Source organism: Bombus affinis, chromosome 2 (assembly GCF_024516045.1).
Source record: "Bombus affinis isolate iyBomAffi1 chromosome 2, iyBomAffi1.2, whole genome shotgun sequence".
Taxonomy (NCBI): domain Eukaryota; kingdom Metazoa; phylum Arthropoda; class Insecta; order Hymenoptera; family Apidae; genus Bombus; species Bombus affinis.
In genome coordinates this window covers 1,172,929-1,191,134 of record NC_066345.1, presented here as the reverse complement: position 1 = coordinate 1,191,134, position 18,206 = coordinate 1,172,929, and the positions used below count along the sequence as shown (strand labels likewise).

Sequence of the window (18,206 nt, the reverse complement as noted above, 5' to 3'; positions counted from 1 at the left end):
GAGGATTCTTGGGTTTTTTAGAATGCGTGAAAAGCGCAATTGAAACTTCCAATGAGACTTGCTTACTGTGGGGGTTTTGAAGGCACTTTTCACGGGCTATCGCATCGTGCATATTTTAATTACTACACACGAAGTTAATATTCTAACAGATTCACCAAACGATCTCTAAACGTAAATATTAATTTCTTTCTGGTTTAACAGACATCGATTCATTTAGTCAGGCTGAACTCTTTAAAGTTTGGTTTAACTCAAAGACCCAGAAATGATTATTATCTCTAGACGTCCAGAGATTAAATTTACCCCTACATACAGGGTAAATTATAAATGCATCTTTCTATTTCGGGGATGAATCTACATACTGAAATAGGTAAAAAAGCATTCATAAAAATGAATATACGTCTTACGAACTTTACTTTTCGAGTGATAGATAATTAAAGAAATGTTCACCTTGTGCTTCAACTCGCGTTACTGCACGTTTTAACATTGAGTTTCATGTTCGCTTGAAAATATCGCGCATTTTTCAAATAGCCTCAAATCCACTTTCCATCCTCTGTATCTTTTTTCGTAGATCGTATACATTGCTCATTTGCGTTGAATACATAATAGATTTGAAACGTTTCAAAATCAGAAATCTAATGGATTTATTTCTCACCCTATAGGTTTGCGGTAGTGTTAAGGAATATCCTTAGTGTAAAACGATTTTCTTTAATCATCCATAACTGAGATACTAATGTACGTAGAACATATGTTCGCACGGTATTTTTTCATTTATTTCAATATACAGGGTGGTTGATAACTGGTGGTTCTACGCGAAAAAAGAAGTCGAAAATATAGAATAACATTTTTTCGTTTGAGGCTTTGTTTTCGAGAAAATCGATTTTGAATTTAATAGAATTTGGATTGCGAGTAATTGAAAGAAAAGATTATTGTAACCTTTCATACTTTAAAACGATCGAATACGTTAGAAAGTGTTCATAGAAATTTAATTAGAAGAGCAGGAGTATGTGTTCGGCAGAATGGGCAACATTTTCAGCAATTTTTGTAATAATAAACTTTATGATTACTTCATTTTATTTCCTTATGTATTCCTAATTTTCCGTTACGGCAAAAACAAACTTAAACTGCGATAATATCCACCGAGACAACGATCTACAGTGAGTTCCGTTATAACGAGACGTGATAAAGTGCACGCGTACCGAGCGAAAATTCAAAGTCGATTTTCTCGAAAACAAAGCCTCAAACGAAAAATTTTTATTCTATATTTTCGACTTCTTTTTTCGCGTAGAATCACCCCCTTTCCGCTTGTACCACCAGTTACCAACCTCCCTGTATAAACTCCGGGATTAAGAATAAATAAATAAATAATAAATTAATAACTGCGACATCGAAAGTAAATTTAATAAATAATATTTGCAACATGATCACTTCTCCCGGCTCTTCAATTTATCGAATTGCTAAAATGTGGCTTCTAAACGGTGTATGGTGTGCAGCCTCCGCATCTCCTTTTTCCGTATATTCGTCGAAAGGAATTGTATCCTGCTTTCAAACTATATTCAATCGACTTAGCATATGTTTTGTTCACTTAATTGTTCATATTGTTCTTTCCTATAACTAACGGTACCTAATTAATCTCCTTAACTTTTTTAAAATAAATAACGTAATATTAATAATGATAATATTTTAATGAAATCTATGCTGAATGCACGCGGATGATATAGATATTGGTCTTTCCTTCCATATACATGAATCGAGTGACATTCATTTTTATTATTTCACGAACTAATAAAATTCCGGATTATGTTTGAGTTATTAAGATTTTACTTAGCTTATTATCAAACTGTGGATTTTTATAGGAAACTTTGAAAATGCAAATATACACAGAATATGTACACACGCATATATATATAAAATATCCATAGTATAATAAATAAATTTTACAATATTTAACCGTTTCAGCGCCACGCAACGCGAACGCGCTGTTCGTGTACTGTGATGAACTGTGTCGCGATGTTTGGTCAGGATCGTCAATTCTCAACGCGCTCGTTTCCGAATGTAGCTCGTCGCGAGTCATATCAGAGTTTCCTCTCGTAATTACTTTTTTTTCAAATAATCGTAAACCACCTGCATAAGCGAAAAAAAGGCATTTCTCTCAAATAAATGAACGAAGCGCTATCGCGCCGCATGGTACGATCCAACACGGATTCTTTTAAAAATCCCTGGCACTAAAACGGTTAATGGATAAAACAATTTTCTTTTCAATTAAGTCCTATCTTTTCAATTCTATTCCTAAAGACATATGGACTTGCGTAAATATTCATAGTTTACCTATTACATTAGAAATCATAGATATGTCCAATTAAAGGGTAATTTATACTATGTCACGCATACATTAGCTCAATTATAATTTTTTATACTTTACACAATTCATCGTACTTAGCTATCTTAAAAGTGAAATTGAGATATCACTTTCTCTCTTATCTTAACGTCATTTTAGCGTTAAATATCATACGTGCCATATTTCGCCATTTAAATATCATACTGCCACAATTTAAACAAATTTCCAGATTTTACGAGTGTAGTACAGTTATGAAGTTTGGCTCTCGTGGCAAGCTATTGTAATATTCACATAAAACATAATTCATGTTCACGATAAAAAGGAAAAGAGGAGAGCACGAAGAGGACTTGTGTAGGATGGTTGATCATGGGATTTATTAAATGTTATTGCTTGTTGTTGAAATCGTCGAATATATTTAAAAGAATAAATTAATATACAGACTATATTCGCTGAGACGCTCGTACAGCGTATAAATCGTAAAATAGGATCGTTAATGACTCGTTACTTAGATCGCTGATAATTCGTTGATAACTGGTTGATAACTGATCGACAACTGACTGTAACTCTTCCTTGCGATCGCGTCCGCTTATTTGTAACCGTCGGGGGAGAGTCGGAAAATTCAAATTCGTCTTTGTTTGACGGAGTTTATTTATTCTTACATTACGTGTATCCTAACGATCTTGGTACTCCGAGGCAAAACAACAACATGATTTGAGTTGTCCTCTAACTCATGTGCCGCTACCTAAAAGCCTAAAACAAATAACGCGCAAGGAGAATTATTATATTGCTTAACTTTTTACATATTTATGAATTCACTAACTTGTGTTTCCACTGTAACTTGTAGGAGCAGCTTTTCTTACCTCTTGTCCTACAGCCTGTAATTATACTTTTTCGAAGAGCTTAATACCAGTAGATGTATCGTTTCAAACAATTTTATATTTATATGGAAGCGAGAGCCAAAACTGGCAACTTTCTATTGTTTCACTATGTGTGAAAATAAATTAGTATTTTACGAAATAACGTAACAAACATGTAACAATTTTTAATGTTACCTAACTAGTTACTTACTCGTAAAATTATTTTAAATTATTTACGAATATCGCAATATGCAATGCCTGGAATGTTTAAAATGTAAGCTATCCGATTGTAATTTGAGCTACAGTTTTATTTTATTAATTTGAATATCTGTATTTAAAAACACGTTTGAAATATTTGCTCAAGAGTCACGCCATGGTAAGTAAGCTTCATGAGAACGGTTACTTATGGTCGCGCATTGACAATGAAAAATTATTCTTCCGTTCTGTAAAATGTATAGTCTGCATGGAAATGGAAGCAAAATATTAGCCGGTACTCATATGCTGTTTAGCTTTAAAAGCTTTTAATCCGAATCTACCAATCGTATTTTATCATGTAATTCTTTTACAGCATATATTGTTTTATAATTAACTTCCATCGGCTGTTTTGTTATTTTTGAAAAACACTATGTCACAATACCGAATAATATGGAATTACTAGAATTTCTATTTTATTCATATTTAAACTTTTAAATAACATTGTAATCTGTTTACTAATATTTACCATTTCTTCGTATTAGCTTTGTAAATATATACGGTATGACTGTATACGTTTATCGTACAAAATTAGCCGTAGATACTGAGTACAAGGCCCGATATACACATTTTCGTATAAGCAAATTTTCACACAAATGAAACATCAAATATAACAAACCGTTACATAAACTTAACTAATACAGGAATACAAATAATTGCTTGACTGAATGAATGAAAATTGCTATACAATGTGTAACTTTTCCAGCATAAAAGAATGCACAACTTTAACTTTTTCGCCTTTGTGTACTTTATTTTCATTTAAAAACACCATAAATTGGTATAGATGAGAAAATGCAATTTCATTTTGCATTGTAAAAATGTGAAGATCGTTTCAACATAATGACAGAAGTTTATTATTTATTTAATTCAACGGCGTACCACCGTATTTATCGTAGAATTTACCTAATAATAAATTGACTCCAAATATATAAAATTTCGTATCATCGAGTAGTACTTTCGTACGGCTATGAAAACTTGACACGTATTTTAGAAATGAAATGTAGAATCTGATTAATAAAGAAAAAGAAGAAAAGAAAGACGCTTCATTGGAAAATAAAGATACGTGCCAATGCTGAATACGTTTTGTAGCCACTGTGCATTGGATATTAATTAGTTCTTCGTTTAATAACATTACGGAGAAACATGTTGGAATTTATTTTTCTCTGAACGTCTTTTAATGGCCCATTTAAAAATTGTGAAATTTATATATCCCGACGTTAGTAACACATTATTCTTTTCTATTTTGTATTGATTTAGAAATACCGGAAATAATAATATACGTTAATTCGCTATTATTTTATATAAATACTATAATATATATACTGTATTATATACAAAGAATAATTAATTATTATTAATATCATGTCTGCTATTATCAATATTTTCATTGTGTTTGTACAACAATTATAGTAAAAGAGAAAAGTCAAACAAGACGTAAAAGTAAGAGAGAAGACGAGAAAGAAGAATGACGTAGGAGGAGTGGAAAAGCAATGTGGTTTATAGAGTTCCACAAAGAGCGAGGAGCAAAGAGAAACGCAGAGGAGAGGAAACGGGCTATTGCGCCATCAGGAAGTGGCTCACCACTTACACGAGTGTAGTTAACCATACTCCAACATAGAGGTTTGTTCTCGTTCTACGACAGGCGGACAAACTTAACGCATTGAAATAAAGATAGAGTATAGATAGTGGCCAAGAGTGATGCGACGAGAAGGACAGCGAATCATAGGAATAGTAATTTTACTCTGCATACACTGTCACCCATAAGCATCCGAACACTTTGGTCCATTTGTAACAACAGTATTTGAATTTGATCAAAGTACACGAATTAACGATGAAGTAATAATTAGAAAACAGCGCTTGGTATTTTTTTATGGAATCAGCAGGCTATTAGTTTAAATTGCCTGTTAAAAGACGTGCGTACATATAATGCACAATGCTATACATATACTTGGTATTCGAATATCGTTACTTCGACATCAGAAATCTATCGATTTAGAAGTTTGACTTATAATCCAGAAATTAAAGAGTCTGAACGTAGAGAGCTTGCCAAATACATGATAAGATATATCGGCAAGTTTTGGCAGCTATATACGAGTTACAAAGTTTCATGATTGTATCGTTGGCCTTTAAAAATTGGTTTAATCCTGTAATAATATTTTATCGTATGCGGCTACGATGATAATGATAGACAAATATCCAGGCACTTTTAAGCGTTTATTTATATAGGAACATTGACCATCAACTTTACTTTTACAACTATGTACAATCCCTCAAATGTTACTTTCTGAAACTTGGATAAGTAGAATAAATTTGCTTTCGTATGCTTTCGTATGATTTTGTATCAGAATGTCTTCTAATATTTATGCAGTCTGGTATATCGAGAACAACTTCTTTCGTTATTTCAGTAGATGTGCTTCCTTCCTTCTCACAATTCTCGATTTCTATAATACCTGGACCATTTATTCGCGCGTGAACGCCCAACTTGCATATTTGTTTGGTTTTCGTTAATAATTCACTTATTTGCTCGTATTTACTTGCACTCGCTTGTACTATTTACCTAATTTACTTGTAATTCCCAATGGAACAAGGAAAATTATAAAAACGTGAAATATTTTATAAAACAGTGGAAATTTCATAATTGAAATTAATATATTGAAGTCAATTTACTCCACTTAAAATTAGCTTCTTTTGTCGATGGAACAATAATTGAGAATAATAAATATAGCGTAAAATATATTACATACCTAATATAATATTTAGGACAATCGTATTAATAACTGTTATAATATTTATAAGAGATGTGAAACATGTAATTTTGATCTTGTTTTACTACTGACTAAGAAAATATATTTAATTATTAAATGTTTAATGTATTTTTCAATAATGAATGGATAATGTATTTGTGTAAAATATGTGATACAATTCATTATATTTATAACTCGTCTGAGTACTGAAAAATTATAATATGCCATTTAAATGTATCGTACATATATATGCATACATATATGCACTGGTTGCGTAGATAAGGCATGTAAACAGAATGAGCTTTTTTAATAATTATATTCATTAAATATTCTTTATCATGGGAGGAAAGCAAATTTAAATACTTATTGTCTCTCCCATTGTAATTTATTGTAATTTATGTAACATAATATATATGTTACATAATATATAACAGTATATCATATTTGAAAATTTCAATGATATAGATAATTAATAAAACGTAAATAAATATAACATTGTACGAGTAAATAGTATTACCTATTTTATAACTTTTACGTTTATTATTTTCATCACGAAAAACGTTTCTTAGACAAATATCTTCAATTTATTTGTATCTGTTTTAAACAGATGCCGATGAATTAGTAATCAAATTTTATTCATCATTTATATTCTTATTGTCAGATTTCCCTATTTATTCATCTATTAACTACAATTAACCGTTATCACAAATCTTTATAAAAATTATCAACGTGCATATTATTTAAGATTGGGCGCCCGTATAACTTAGCACGATACTGTTTAAAATCCATTCACAGAATGAACGTACCGCCTTGTATTCTGTTCATGTACTCACTCAGTAGTGTCATGGAGGTAACATGGCCGAAGAGACGCGCCTAGTTCGCGTTGAAGAAAGACTAAAGATTAAAATCGGTACGAAAGTTTGTTAAAAACATCGTTTACTAAGAATGTGAAACTCCAACGAATTCTATCATGTGTTGATATTACAAGGATATTGTTATTTGAAGAAGTTCGAGGTGCTATTATACGCGTGCTACTTGTTTGGGACCCGTTTGTCACCCAACTCGACTTCTTCGATTATTCGATTTTACTATTTCAATGAAAAATATAATATTATAGGTCATTTGATCATTTCATGTATGAACTTGACAAATCTGTTGTACAATCATATGGTAGTGGTATCTCTGCTAAACTTTAATGATCAACACACGTAAGCGTACATTTTCGACTCCCACGCACCGTTGTCCCTGTGCGAATATATGCTTCTAGTTAGTTAACACTGAAAAGAATTGATTATACTTATTGATATCATAAAAGATCACTTTTTAATATAAAAATATTAATCAAATTCGTCACACATGATCAGCAATTATAAATTTCGCCCTTTTATTATTTCTATCCTAAATATATCAAGAATTATTGTTGTTTTGCTTATGACATAGTTTTTATACACGTTAGTATGACAGTATAAATTTAAGAAAACAAAATATAGCGTCTTATTCGCTACATTCATTATGTCTTGGAGCGAAATAACTTGACTTTACTATGCAAAAATAATATTCTTTTTGAATAGGCCAAATATAAATATTTCCTTAGTATCTTTTCAATTTATTATTAATTACTTATGTATCTTTTCCAATTTTATGCGTTTCTTGATATACAATTATCTTTATTAATTATTATAATACATTACTTACAAGTTGGACTTTTTTTTATTAATATACAATAAAATGTATGAATTTTGTAATGAGATATTACTAAATAAGCTTAGTATCATTAATTACTTAAATTAATCAGATCTATAAATCTATTTTATAAATTTTGTTCTCATTATTTATTAATCGTTAAAAATCTACTAATCAATTGTTATTAATATCTAATTGTTTAAATATTTCACCACTGATTATTAAAAAAATTAATTCAATTAAACAAGATTCTTGTCAATTAATTTTGTAAGAACATAATTTCTTAGATATTGCAGTAGAGTTTATATTTTTTTGTTTTTATGGAAATAGAAAAATTCTGTTTACTTTGTAAGTGAGAAATTAGTTAACTCTATTAATTTATAAATAATAAATATCTTGCTTATTAAAAAGTACTTGGTCAATCATATTTAGGTGAGGTGAAAAATTTACAAAGCAGAAGCCATGGATCTCCTGGTGCAAGGGACGTGTATTGTGTATTATCTCTTGATCAAGAAGAAATATTTAGAACAACAACAATGGAAAGAACTCTCAAGTAAATTTTACTTGCTTTTTTCTTAGAAATTGATATGTGTGTGTGTATATATATATATATATATATATATATATATACACATATCAATTATATATATATATATATATATATACACACACATATGTCCTATTGAATTTTTCAGCAAGTAACTAATTTAAGCGTTTCTGTTTTAATGTAGTCCATTTTTTGGAGAAGAATTTCAATTTGAAGTACCTAGAAAATTTCGTTATCTTGGCATTTATGTTTATGACCGTGATAGACATTTAAAACAAGATAAAATTTTGGGTAAGGTAGCAATAAAAAGAGAAGATTTAGCAACGTATCATAATAAGGAACATTGGTTTCCCTTGAGACTAGTTGATGCTGATTCTGAAGTGCAAGGTAAAGCACATTTGGAACTTGCCCTTCAACCTCAAATTGGATACGCTCAACCTAAACTTACAGTAAGGTAATTCAGTTCATTAAATAGTTATAAAACGAATATTATTAAATGCTGTTACATTGAATATATAATTGCTATGTGTGTGTGTGTACACGCGTGTGTGTATGTGTATGTGTGTTTGTATGTGTATTTATATAAAATTCTGTTTCATAGATAATAATGTTTGGAATAGATTAAGTCACTCTATAATTATATACCGAGATGAAATTTCTAATGATAATAACCATAATTGCTTTTTATAGGATAATAGAATGTAGTGAATTAACTGTTAAAAATAGTGGTTGTGATCCATTTGCAACTGTTACGGTTAACTATAGTAATGGTAAACAAGTATTAAAACGCACAAAAATTAAAAAAAAAACAATATCTCCATACTTTAATGAAACATTTGTTTTTGAGGTAAAATTAACTAATTTATGAAATATCTATTTATTTTACTATCATTTAATTATATTTCAGCTGTACAAAATTGTGTGCCATTTGAATAATTATTTATGTCTTAAATTTTATTCGTAGCCAGAAATAACAGAATCCAAAGAGAAGGATATTTCTCATTATCCTCTTGAACGTGGAGAAGTGGGTGAGGTTGTCGTAGGTTTATGGCATGCATCTTCTGGTATGGGAGAGCAACCAGCTTTTCTTGGTGAAGTTAGAGTTACTTTAAAAGGACTACAAAAGCAGCCAACTAATACAACAACTGCATGGTAATTTTTATATTTATTTTCAGATAAATGATTTTTATTGCTAGCTTTTTTAAATTTCTTTAGTTAAAAAATTTTATAAAATTTTACGAGATTTTATAACAATAAATTATCATTATTATGTCCCTATCTTTAAATATTTTCGTTACTAACAGGTACTTCTTACAACCACGACAAGTAAAACATCGCCCAAGTAAAATTTCAAACAGTTCTACATCACCTGGTGCAGTTCCAGGCTTGGGATCTTTGCGGTTAAAAATACATTATACAGCAGATCATGTTTTTCAATCAGCGATGTATGATAGATTAAGGAATTTGCTGTTACAAAGTGTCAATATTCAACCAATAACATCGTCCGCTGTTTATATTTTGGGAGAAATTGTGGCAAGTAAAATGGAAGCTGCTCAACCATTGGTTAGGGTATTAGTACATTATGGACAATTGGTTTCTGTAATGAGAGCTTTAGCTAGTCATGAAATTTCTAAATTAACGTAAGTAAATCAGTTATATGCAGTCTTAATTTTAATAGTTTATATATTATATTCATATTTTACTATATAATATTCTATAATTTATTATATATATTATATAATTCATAAAAGTCATTATTATATAATATATATATAAAGTGTCCATCGTAGCAGTTGTTTTGATTTTTCAAACACTACAGATAACTACAGATAAAAAGATATGAACAAAAATTAGTGAGCTTTTGATCAATAATAAAGGACAATGTTAAAACATTCTTACTTTGATAAAAAATTAAAGACTAATTCGAAAATCGGATAAAGTTGCTTATGTTAAGTGTAATAACGTATAATATCTATACCACTGGGTGGCTCGAATCTTTTATTTGAGAAATAGTATTTTAACAATTTTCGTGCACTGTATTTTGTTATTGATATAATGCTAATTAATTTTAGTTCATAACATTTTTTTGTTAGATTATTGAACGTATCTGGAGAAGCTATTAAGATGTACCTTGCGTATCTATATACAGAATGTTCCAAAACATGGATATAACATCAATATACTAGCATGAAAAATATATGTCCAATATTACCTCGTTCTCAAGTTACATTTGTGTTTTTGCTATGCCAGTTACCTACTTTCATAGAAATTATTCAAAGTGAGTACCTTTGGCTCAAATAAGGCTCTATACTTGTTATCTACACAACTCTTACATCCTACACATCTTACACAACTCTTTACCTGTTCAGAATTGACAAGTACTGTTTGGATTTGCTGAAAACTGCCTTCAATATGGTGTCAAAGTATCTTAATATTGTCCATTGGTTCGTTATAAACAGAAGGTAACTTACAAATAAAACTGGCTGTAACTCGGAAACACTATATTGAACATATGTTTCATGAATTTCTTTTTTATTTTTGTATATCGAATTTATCACTAAATTTATTTTTGTACCCGCATGTTTCGAAGCATTCTGTAATAATATCACATATATCCGGTAGAAATACCATATATATTATTCATATACGTAATGTAATTTATGATTTTTATTAAAGTGACCCAACAACAATATTTCGTGGTAATACGTTAGTAAGTAAAATGATGGATGAAGGTATGAGATTAGCAGGTCTTCACTATTTACATAGTACGCTTAGACCAGCTATGGAACAAGTATTCTTAGAGAAAAAGACATGCGAAATAGATCCAACAAGAGTAAAGGATGCAAATACAATTCAAACCAATTTAGCGAATTTAAAGGTATATAAAATACAAATTTAATTTTCCTTATCATTTTATTATTGTATTGAACAATATGAACAACGTTAGACTTTATTTTTTTTATAATTTAATAGGAATATGTTGAGAGGGTATTTACTGCTATTACAACATCTGGTGTACGATGTCCACCATTAATGTGCGAAATGTTCTGGTGTTTAAGAGAACTTGCAGCGACACATTTCCCAAAAAATAAGGAAGTAAGATATTCAGTCATCAGTGGATTTATTTTTTTACGATTTTTTGCACCTGCAATATTGGGTCCAAGATTATTTGATATTACTACTGAACAAATTGTAAGACTGTCATTGAAAAAAAAAAGAAAAGCAACAATATTGATTTATAGTGAAATTAAGATATATTATTATTTATTCTAGGATTCTCAAACTAATAGAACGTTAACATTAATTTCTAAAACAATTCAGAGTTTAGGAAACTTAGTGAGTTGTAGAGGTGGAGCTGGTAGCGTTTGTAAAGAAGAATATATGGAATGCGTATATAGGTACATTAGGAATAAATGCATTTCGGAATTTAGTTTATAAATAGATAGATTTTTATTATTTAAATATTACTTTTTCAGAGAATTTTACACAGAAAGACATATACAAGCAGTTAAGCAATTTTTAGAATTGATATCAACTAGTAGCAACAGTGGTATTGCAAAACAACGAACAAGCACTCAGCAAGAACAACCAATCGTATTAAAAGAAGGGTATGTATAATGATTTTTTATATTAGCATATTGTATTAATATACTTTATTTATATTACATCTATTACTTTTATTCTTTCTTATCATATACTTGAAAAATGAACATTTAAGCTCGATGCAGACGAGCGAATTTTGTTACATAAACATTTCTTGGACATTTCATTAATACATTGAATTACACAAGAAAGCGCAGACGAGTGGGCAGACCCAGATGACGGCAAATGGAAATTAATTATCTCGATCCTTTTTTGTGTTGCTAAAACATTTACAAGTATTGTAACATTCAGGCGAGCGAGTAATAGCCGCGAAGAACTACATATTTGCGCAGTATTTAAGCAAATAAATCCGCTTGTCCGCATCGGGCAAATAACTTAAAAATAGCTATAATAATTATGATAAAAATTAAAAATTTATAAATGTATCGTTCATATATTACTTCCTTATCTATTCGTTAAATATTAATTTTAACAAGGCAAGTTAAATAACAATATTTTTTTGTTCACATAAATATAATTATTGCTAATAAAAAGCATTTATAATAGAATATATTTTCTCTTCATGCATACTGCTGATTGTAAGAAGAGGTTTGTAATAGTACCTTATCTCTGGCCTGAAATTTTCACATAGTATAAATTTGTCACTATTGTTGCTTAATTACAGAGTAATGATTAAAAGGGCACAAGGTAGAAAACGATTTGGTCGGAAAAATTTTAAACAAAGATACTTTAGGCTTACTACACAGGATCTAACCTATTCAAAAACGAAAGGTGAATGAATACATTGATCTTTGAAAATATTGTATTCTTGAAGAATTAACCTTATTATTTTGAGCTCTATCAAATTATGTTTTATAACACATTTCACAGGTAAAGAACCTTTATGTAAAATACCGCTTGAAGAAATATTAGCTGTTGAAAAACTTCAAGAAGATTCTTTTAAGATGAAAAACATGTTTCAAATTATTCAATCACAAAGGGCATTATATGTTCAAGCAGGAAATTGTGTAGAAGAAAAAGAATGGATTGATATTTTAACAAAAATTTGTCGTACAAATAGCAATCGATTAGAAAAATATCATCCGAGTGCATATATTAATGGTCATTGGCTTTGGTACGTTATTTAATATAATTTGAATCAATATACCTTTCGATCATTAATAAATATTGCTTATAGTTGTAAAGCAGTAGCAGAAACTGCTCTAGGATGCAGCGAAGTATCACCAGGAGTGGAAGCTGGATTGCGTATGGTTCTAGATCCAGATAGAGATTTACAGCGAATACATTCTTTAATATTTACGAATATGCCGCGACTTGAAAGTTTAATGAGTGCGTGTGAATGTCAAGCTGTTTATGGGGCTAATGACATGTGTATTTTACCAGGAGGTGGGTCTCCTATAGAAGATGTGCCCTCTTGTTTTAAAACTTTAACTACATTAAGAGAAGCTGCATATGCTTTACAGCACGAGCATAGAGCCTACTTTAGAAGATTGGCGCGCGATACTAAATATGGAAGCAAGTAAGTTTATTAAAATAATATATTCTTTGACATTAGAACAATAATACACATTAGACAGTTAATGTGACATTTTCTAATTCCTATTTCACTATGATAATTGAACTTTATTATTTGTGTGTCTAATATATAGTATGATATATTTAAAAAATTATTATAACTGTAGGCAAGCTCCAATTGGTGATGATAATTACCTTCATTTAGCTGCTAGAGCTGGATTCGAAAGTCAATTAACGAAACGTGCTTATGAAATAGACAGTTTAAATCAACACTATGTAGAAACAGATCACTGCTATGACAGCGGATTTTCCAGGCGAATAGAGGATCAACGATCATACGATGAAACATTTAGAAAACGTCTAGATTCTGGCTCGATACATCGTAGGTATGAAAACGAAAATAATTTAGTACGACGATATGAAAGCACTACTGATACTATTAGAAGTATCCAAAATGATCTCAACACATTTGATCATAGTTTAAATAATACATTTAGGACAGATAATTCTGAAAAAAATGTAAATTTAGAAAACAATAGAATTTTAGATAGTTCCAGTTTTTTAGCAACAGATGGAATTACTATTTCTAATACATTATCAAGAAAGTTTAATAGCTATGACCATACCAAAATATTAAAGGAATGCACAATAACAAAGTTCAAAGGTGACAAACCTGATATATCTTGTAATTCTTTGAATGAGCATACTAATTAATTCATTTAAATTTTGAAGATGAAAACATGTTCCTATAAAGTTTTCTAAGATGTCTCATATGTTCATGTTATATTAAAGGCACACTGTAGTCTTTAAATTCATTAAAATCATACAAGATTATATTTCTTGCAGTAGTATACAGTATATGGAGTTTAAGTGTATATAACAGTAATCTTCAAGCTGTTAAATTTTGGAATAGAAAAATATTTTAAACTTTCAATGCTTTGAAAAAATTGAAACGACATTTAAATGAAATGAAAAATCGTATCGTTTAGAAAGTTATTTCTTATATATTAAGTCAAAATATAAATGTTTCATAATTATTTTAAATTATTTATAAAAATAGCCTTAAGCACAATCGATATGGCACAAAATGTTTGTTGGGCAGTAACATAAGAAAAAAATCAGATTTCATACTATGCATTGCTTGTTGAAAGGTTAAATGAAGTTTAAGTGTTTACTATTGTTCCAATATGTTGGGTGAGTCATTGTTAGATTTTAAGTACTTGTTTTGTTTTAATGACATGATAAAATGATCTAAAACAGAAATTATTCGTATCTAAAAGTTATTTTTATATAACTGTTCAGAACCAATATATCTATATCAATGACCAATTTAAATTAGTTCAAGATCTCCTAAACTAAAGATAAAGTCTTCATTCTAAATATAATATGTATATAACTATCAAGATTGTAATTTAATTTTAAGAAATTTGTATTATCTATTTCTTCTCCAATTTAAATCTTTTATTCAAGATTTTAATTTAATTCTCAGATCCTTGAATCTCATTTCACTTATACTCTTCCACCTTTATATCTTTCTATTGCTAGAAGTACCTCACAGTACAGACCAAAACTTATTGAAATTCTTGCTTAAAATTAGTGCGAATAAAAATAATCACAGAGTACTGTTGAAAATTTTAAACATTAATCATGTGTTTTTGAAAAAAATATTCTGGTCAGCATTGCAATTTTATGAAGAGTCAGAAGATCTGTTGCTTGTTGTGTAGTTTAACATGGTATGTCACCTGAATATGTTTTGTTTATGTTCTCGAGAATTTACATTTATATATACTCTATTTACATTTTAAAGCTAATTGAATTTTTTGCTAAGCTAGAAAAATCTCGTGGCATTTTCCATTAATTCATTTAAAAAAAAAGAAGGGAAAAATGAGAATCTCCTCCAAAAACACCAAAGTCAAGTTCTCACCAAATCACATCTCTATTATTGATTTCAAATCTTTTACATCCTTTTAAAGTACAAATCAAAATGCCAGCTCTTACTAGTACTTTATCTTGCAGTAAACATGTGATCCAATAATTTCTTCTCAATCAATCCTTTAGAAAAGGGTTAAGTATTCCAGTGCAGCTTATTTGGATTGCAGTAAACGTACATGTAAACAAGACAAGATATGTTCCATCCTTAATGATAAATGCATTAGTAATTAGTACAAAAAATACATTTATAACATATAGTTCAATTATACATAATTTCAAATATCTTATACAAGCGCGATTTTACACACATGTAGTATTGCTGAATTTTGAAGTTTAATTTACATAAGAACAACATCGAGTTTTCATCACATTATGACAGAATTTCTTATTCAAGAGACTTTCTTAATTCAAATTTTATCTATTATACCATGTTTAAATATTTCAAAGTTACTAACAGTTTTGTTTGCAACTACATTTTATTCTGTGATAAGAAGAGTTTTAACGTATTGTTGGTTCAATATCGTAATTTAATATCAATAAAATGTCATAATATCAATATTATGACATTTATTATGACAATAATATTATGACAAAATTTAATATCAATAAAATATCAATAAAATGTCAATAAAAGTGGGCCAGCCTGTCTCTAACGTAAATAAGTAAAATAGAAAACAATTACATAGTTAATTTTTTGGGATATATTCTTCTTTCGATGGTGCAATTTCTTGTTTCTTATTAAAATCGTTCCGTTTTTTTAATTAAAATCGTTTTTTTTCCAAACTATTAATTTAGGTTACTTTTATCGTAAATTAATTCTGAATATTCAATTGTTTCGTTACATTAATGTACTTATTTACTAAAAAGTCTCCTTATTTGTGCATGTTGTAAAAATTGATACAGATAGCGAATAATTTGTTAGATATTAATAAACACAATTGAAAATATCTAACGTTCATCGTTGAATGTCTTATTTCAATTACTATAAATATTTGCATTTGCACTAAACAGTGACTGTTATGCCATGGTTAAGCACGGGTCTGTATATTTTATGACTTCTTATTTTCAAATCAATTCAAATCCGATCACTCTGACTTCTTTTTGTAATGAATAAACACTGACTAGCTAACTAACGGTTTTAATCAATTATATTTGCATTAATTACGTTAATTATGCAAATTTTTGTATAAAAACATTTACCTGTTTTTTTCACTTTATTGTTTATTTATTTGTATTAAATCAATTATAATAATATGATTTACATTATTTAAACAAACCTTCAGCATTAAACATCTCTTTTTTTGATTTTTAATTAGTACAGGTGATATAAATAATATAAAAAATAGTATAAAGGTTGGCTATAATGTAATAAAACTATTAGTATGAATAATATAAAAAAGTTAATATATTAGCAACAAACGTCAGAGCAGCCATACTACAACTATATCTGGGAATAAGAAAGAATAAACTCAGTAGACACAAGTTGAACATTACAAATCAAACAGAGCATAAGCATACTCAACTTATTCTCTACAAATTAAATGTTTTTATTGGCAAGTTAAAAAAGGAATGATGAAATGTTCTCCACATCAACATATTCTCTTTCTTTCTCTCCCTCTGTATTACTTTATTTTAAAATATGCATTGTTTCATATTGATTAAAATAACTTTTTAATTGAAAATATACATATAATGAAATATAAATATAATAGAAGAGTAACTTATGTGAAACTGTACTTAAGTACTGCATCAAAATTGCTAGGCGAATTAAAATTAAAGCAATTTTTAAACTAAATTTAAAACATAAATATAAAAATATAATATAAAAATTTTATTGATAGGAGTCTATTTGTGAAAAATAATAAAATTGTTCTATAAAAATCCAGAATTTACCTAATTACGTCCAATATGACTTATGTATAATTACGTATTCTCGAGTTTCTCTTACAAGATACGTCATTTAAATGATAACTATTAATTCTTATAAATATTTTGTATGACATTATTCTTTAAAAAATATTTAATACGACACATTCTGTTTTTTCTGCAGAAATGAAAATGTTGTTACATTCTCTTATCGAAGATGAGAACATTTTTCTGAATATCTTGAACTACTGAATACAGAAAAATAATTTAAAATATATTTTTTGATAAAAATATTGAGTGATAAAAACAGTTTGTTAAAATATTTTATTTGTTTGTTTCTCCTTTTTTTCTTAATTGTAATTCTCATAAATTGTGAACTCATTTCTACATAAATTCCTGAATATAGTTACAAACAGAAAGATTCAAATAAATATTAGAATTGTAACAATATGCTCATTATTTGAATGTGAACATTATATGTTATGTCTTTGTGTGTTTCAAAGTTTTATGATATTTCAGGCAATGATTTATGTGATTTATATTTGGAATTACCCTCTGTATAATAAGAATTGTTAGAACTACAAAAATTTATACTACTAGTCATGATTTTTGAAGTCATTAAGGACAGTTTAAAGATTTTAAATAATTATAATTGTTTACATTATTTCCCTTCGTTTGCCATTCATTTTAGGTTTGCTATGAATATCACAGATATAGACAACTTATGACCAACTTATGTCTTGATAGGAGAACTTCTAATCATTCTATTTTTCGCCTATTTACTATGCCTACGAGATTTTTTACTACACTCTAATAGGTAGCCCTTTCATGGAATCACTGCTCATGATAAATATCTTTTACTCATGCTTATA

General features: G+C 28.8%; 1 protein-coding gene across 7 annotated transcripts; it reads left to right on the top strand.

Moving 5' to 3' along the window:
* The first annotated feature begins 6,978 nt into the window (after positions 1-6,978).
* Positions 6,979-16,015, top strand: LOC126923695 (GTPase-activating protein). Of its 7 annotated transcripts, none has more exons than XM_050737420.1 (16): positions 6,979-7,098; positions 8,304-8,424; positions 8,603-8,709; positions 8,782-8,872; positions 9,109-9,265; positions 9,383-9,570; positions 9,723-10,058; positions 11,095-11,296; positions 11,392-11,610; positions 11,692-11,816; positions 11,895-12,026; positions 12,568-12,609; positions 12,686-12,792; positions 12,892-13,135; positions 13,199-13,540; positions 13,704-16,015. In XM_050737420.1, the coding sequence occupies exons 1-16, from the start codon at positions 7,044-7,046 to the stop codon at positions 14,248-14,250; spliced, it is 3,015 nt and encodes a 1,004-aa protein (XP_050593377.1). In that variant the 5' UTR covers positions 6,979-7,043; the 3' UTR covers positions 14,251-16,015. The 7 variants fall into 7 exon arrangements, with proteins under 7 accessions (XP_050593377.1, XP_050593393.1, XP_050593384.1 ...); XM_050737436.1 differs by having other exon boundaries at positions 8,603-8,872; positions 13,199-13,407; positions 13,485-13,540; positions 13,704-13,789; XM_050737427.1 differs by having other exon boundaries at positions 8,603-8,872; positions 11,392-11,514.
* Positions 16,016-18,206: the final 2,191 nt, after the last annotated feature.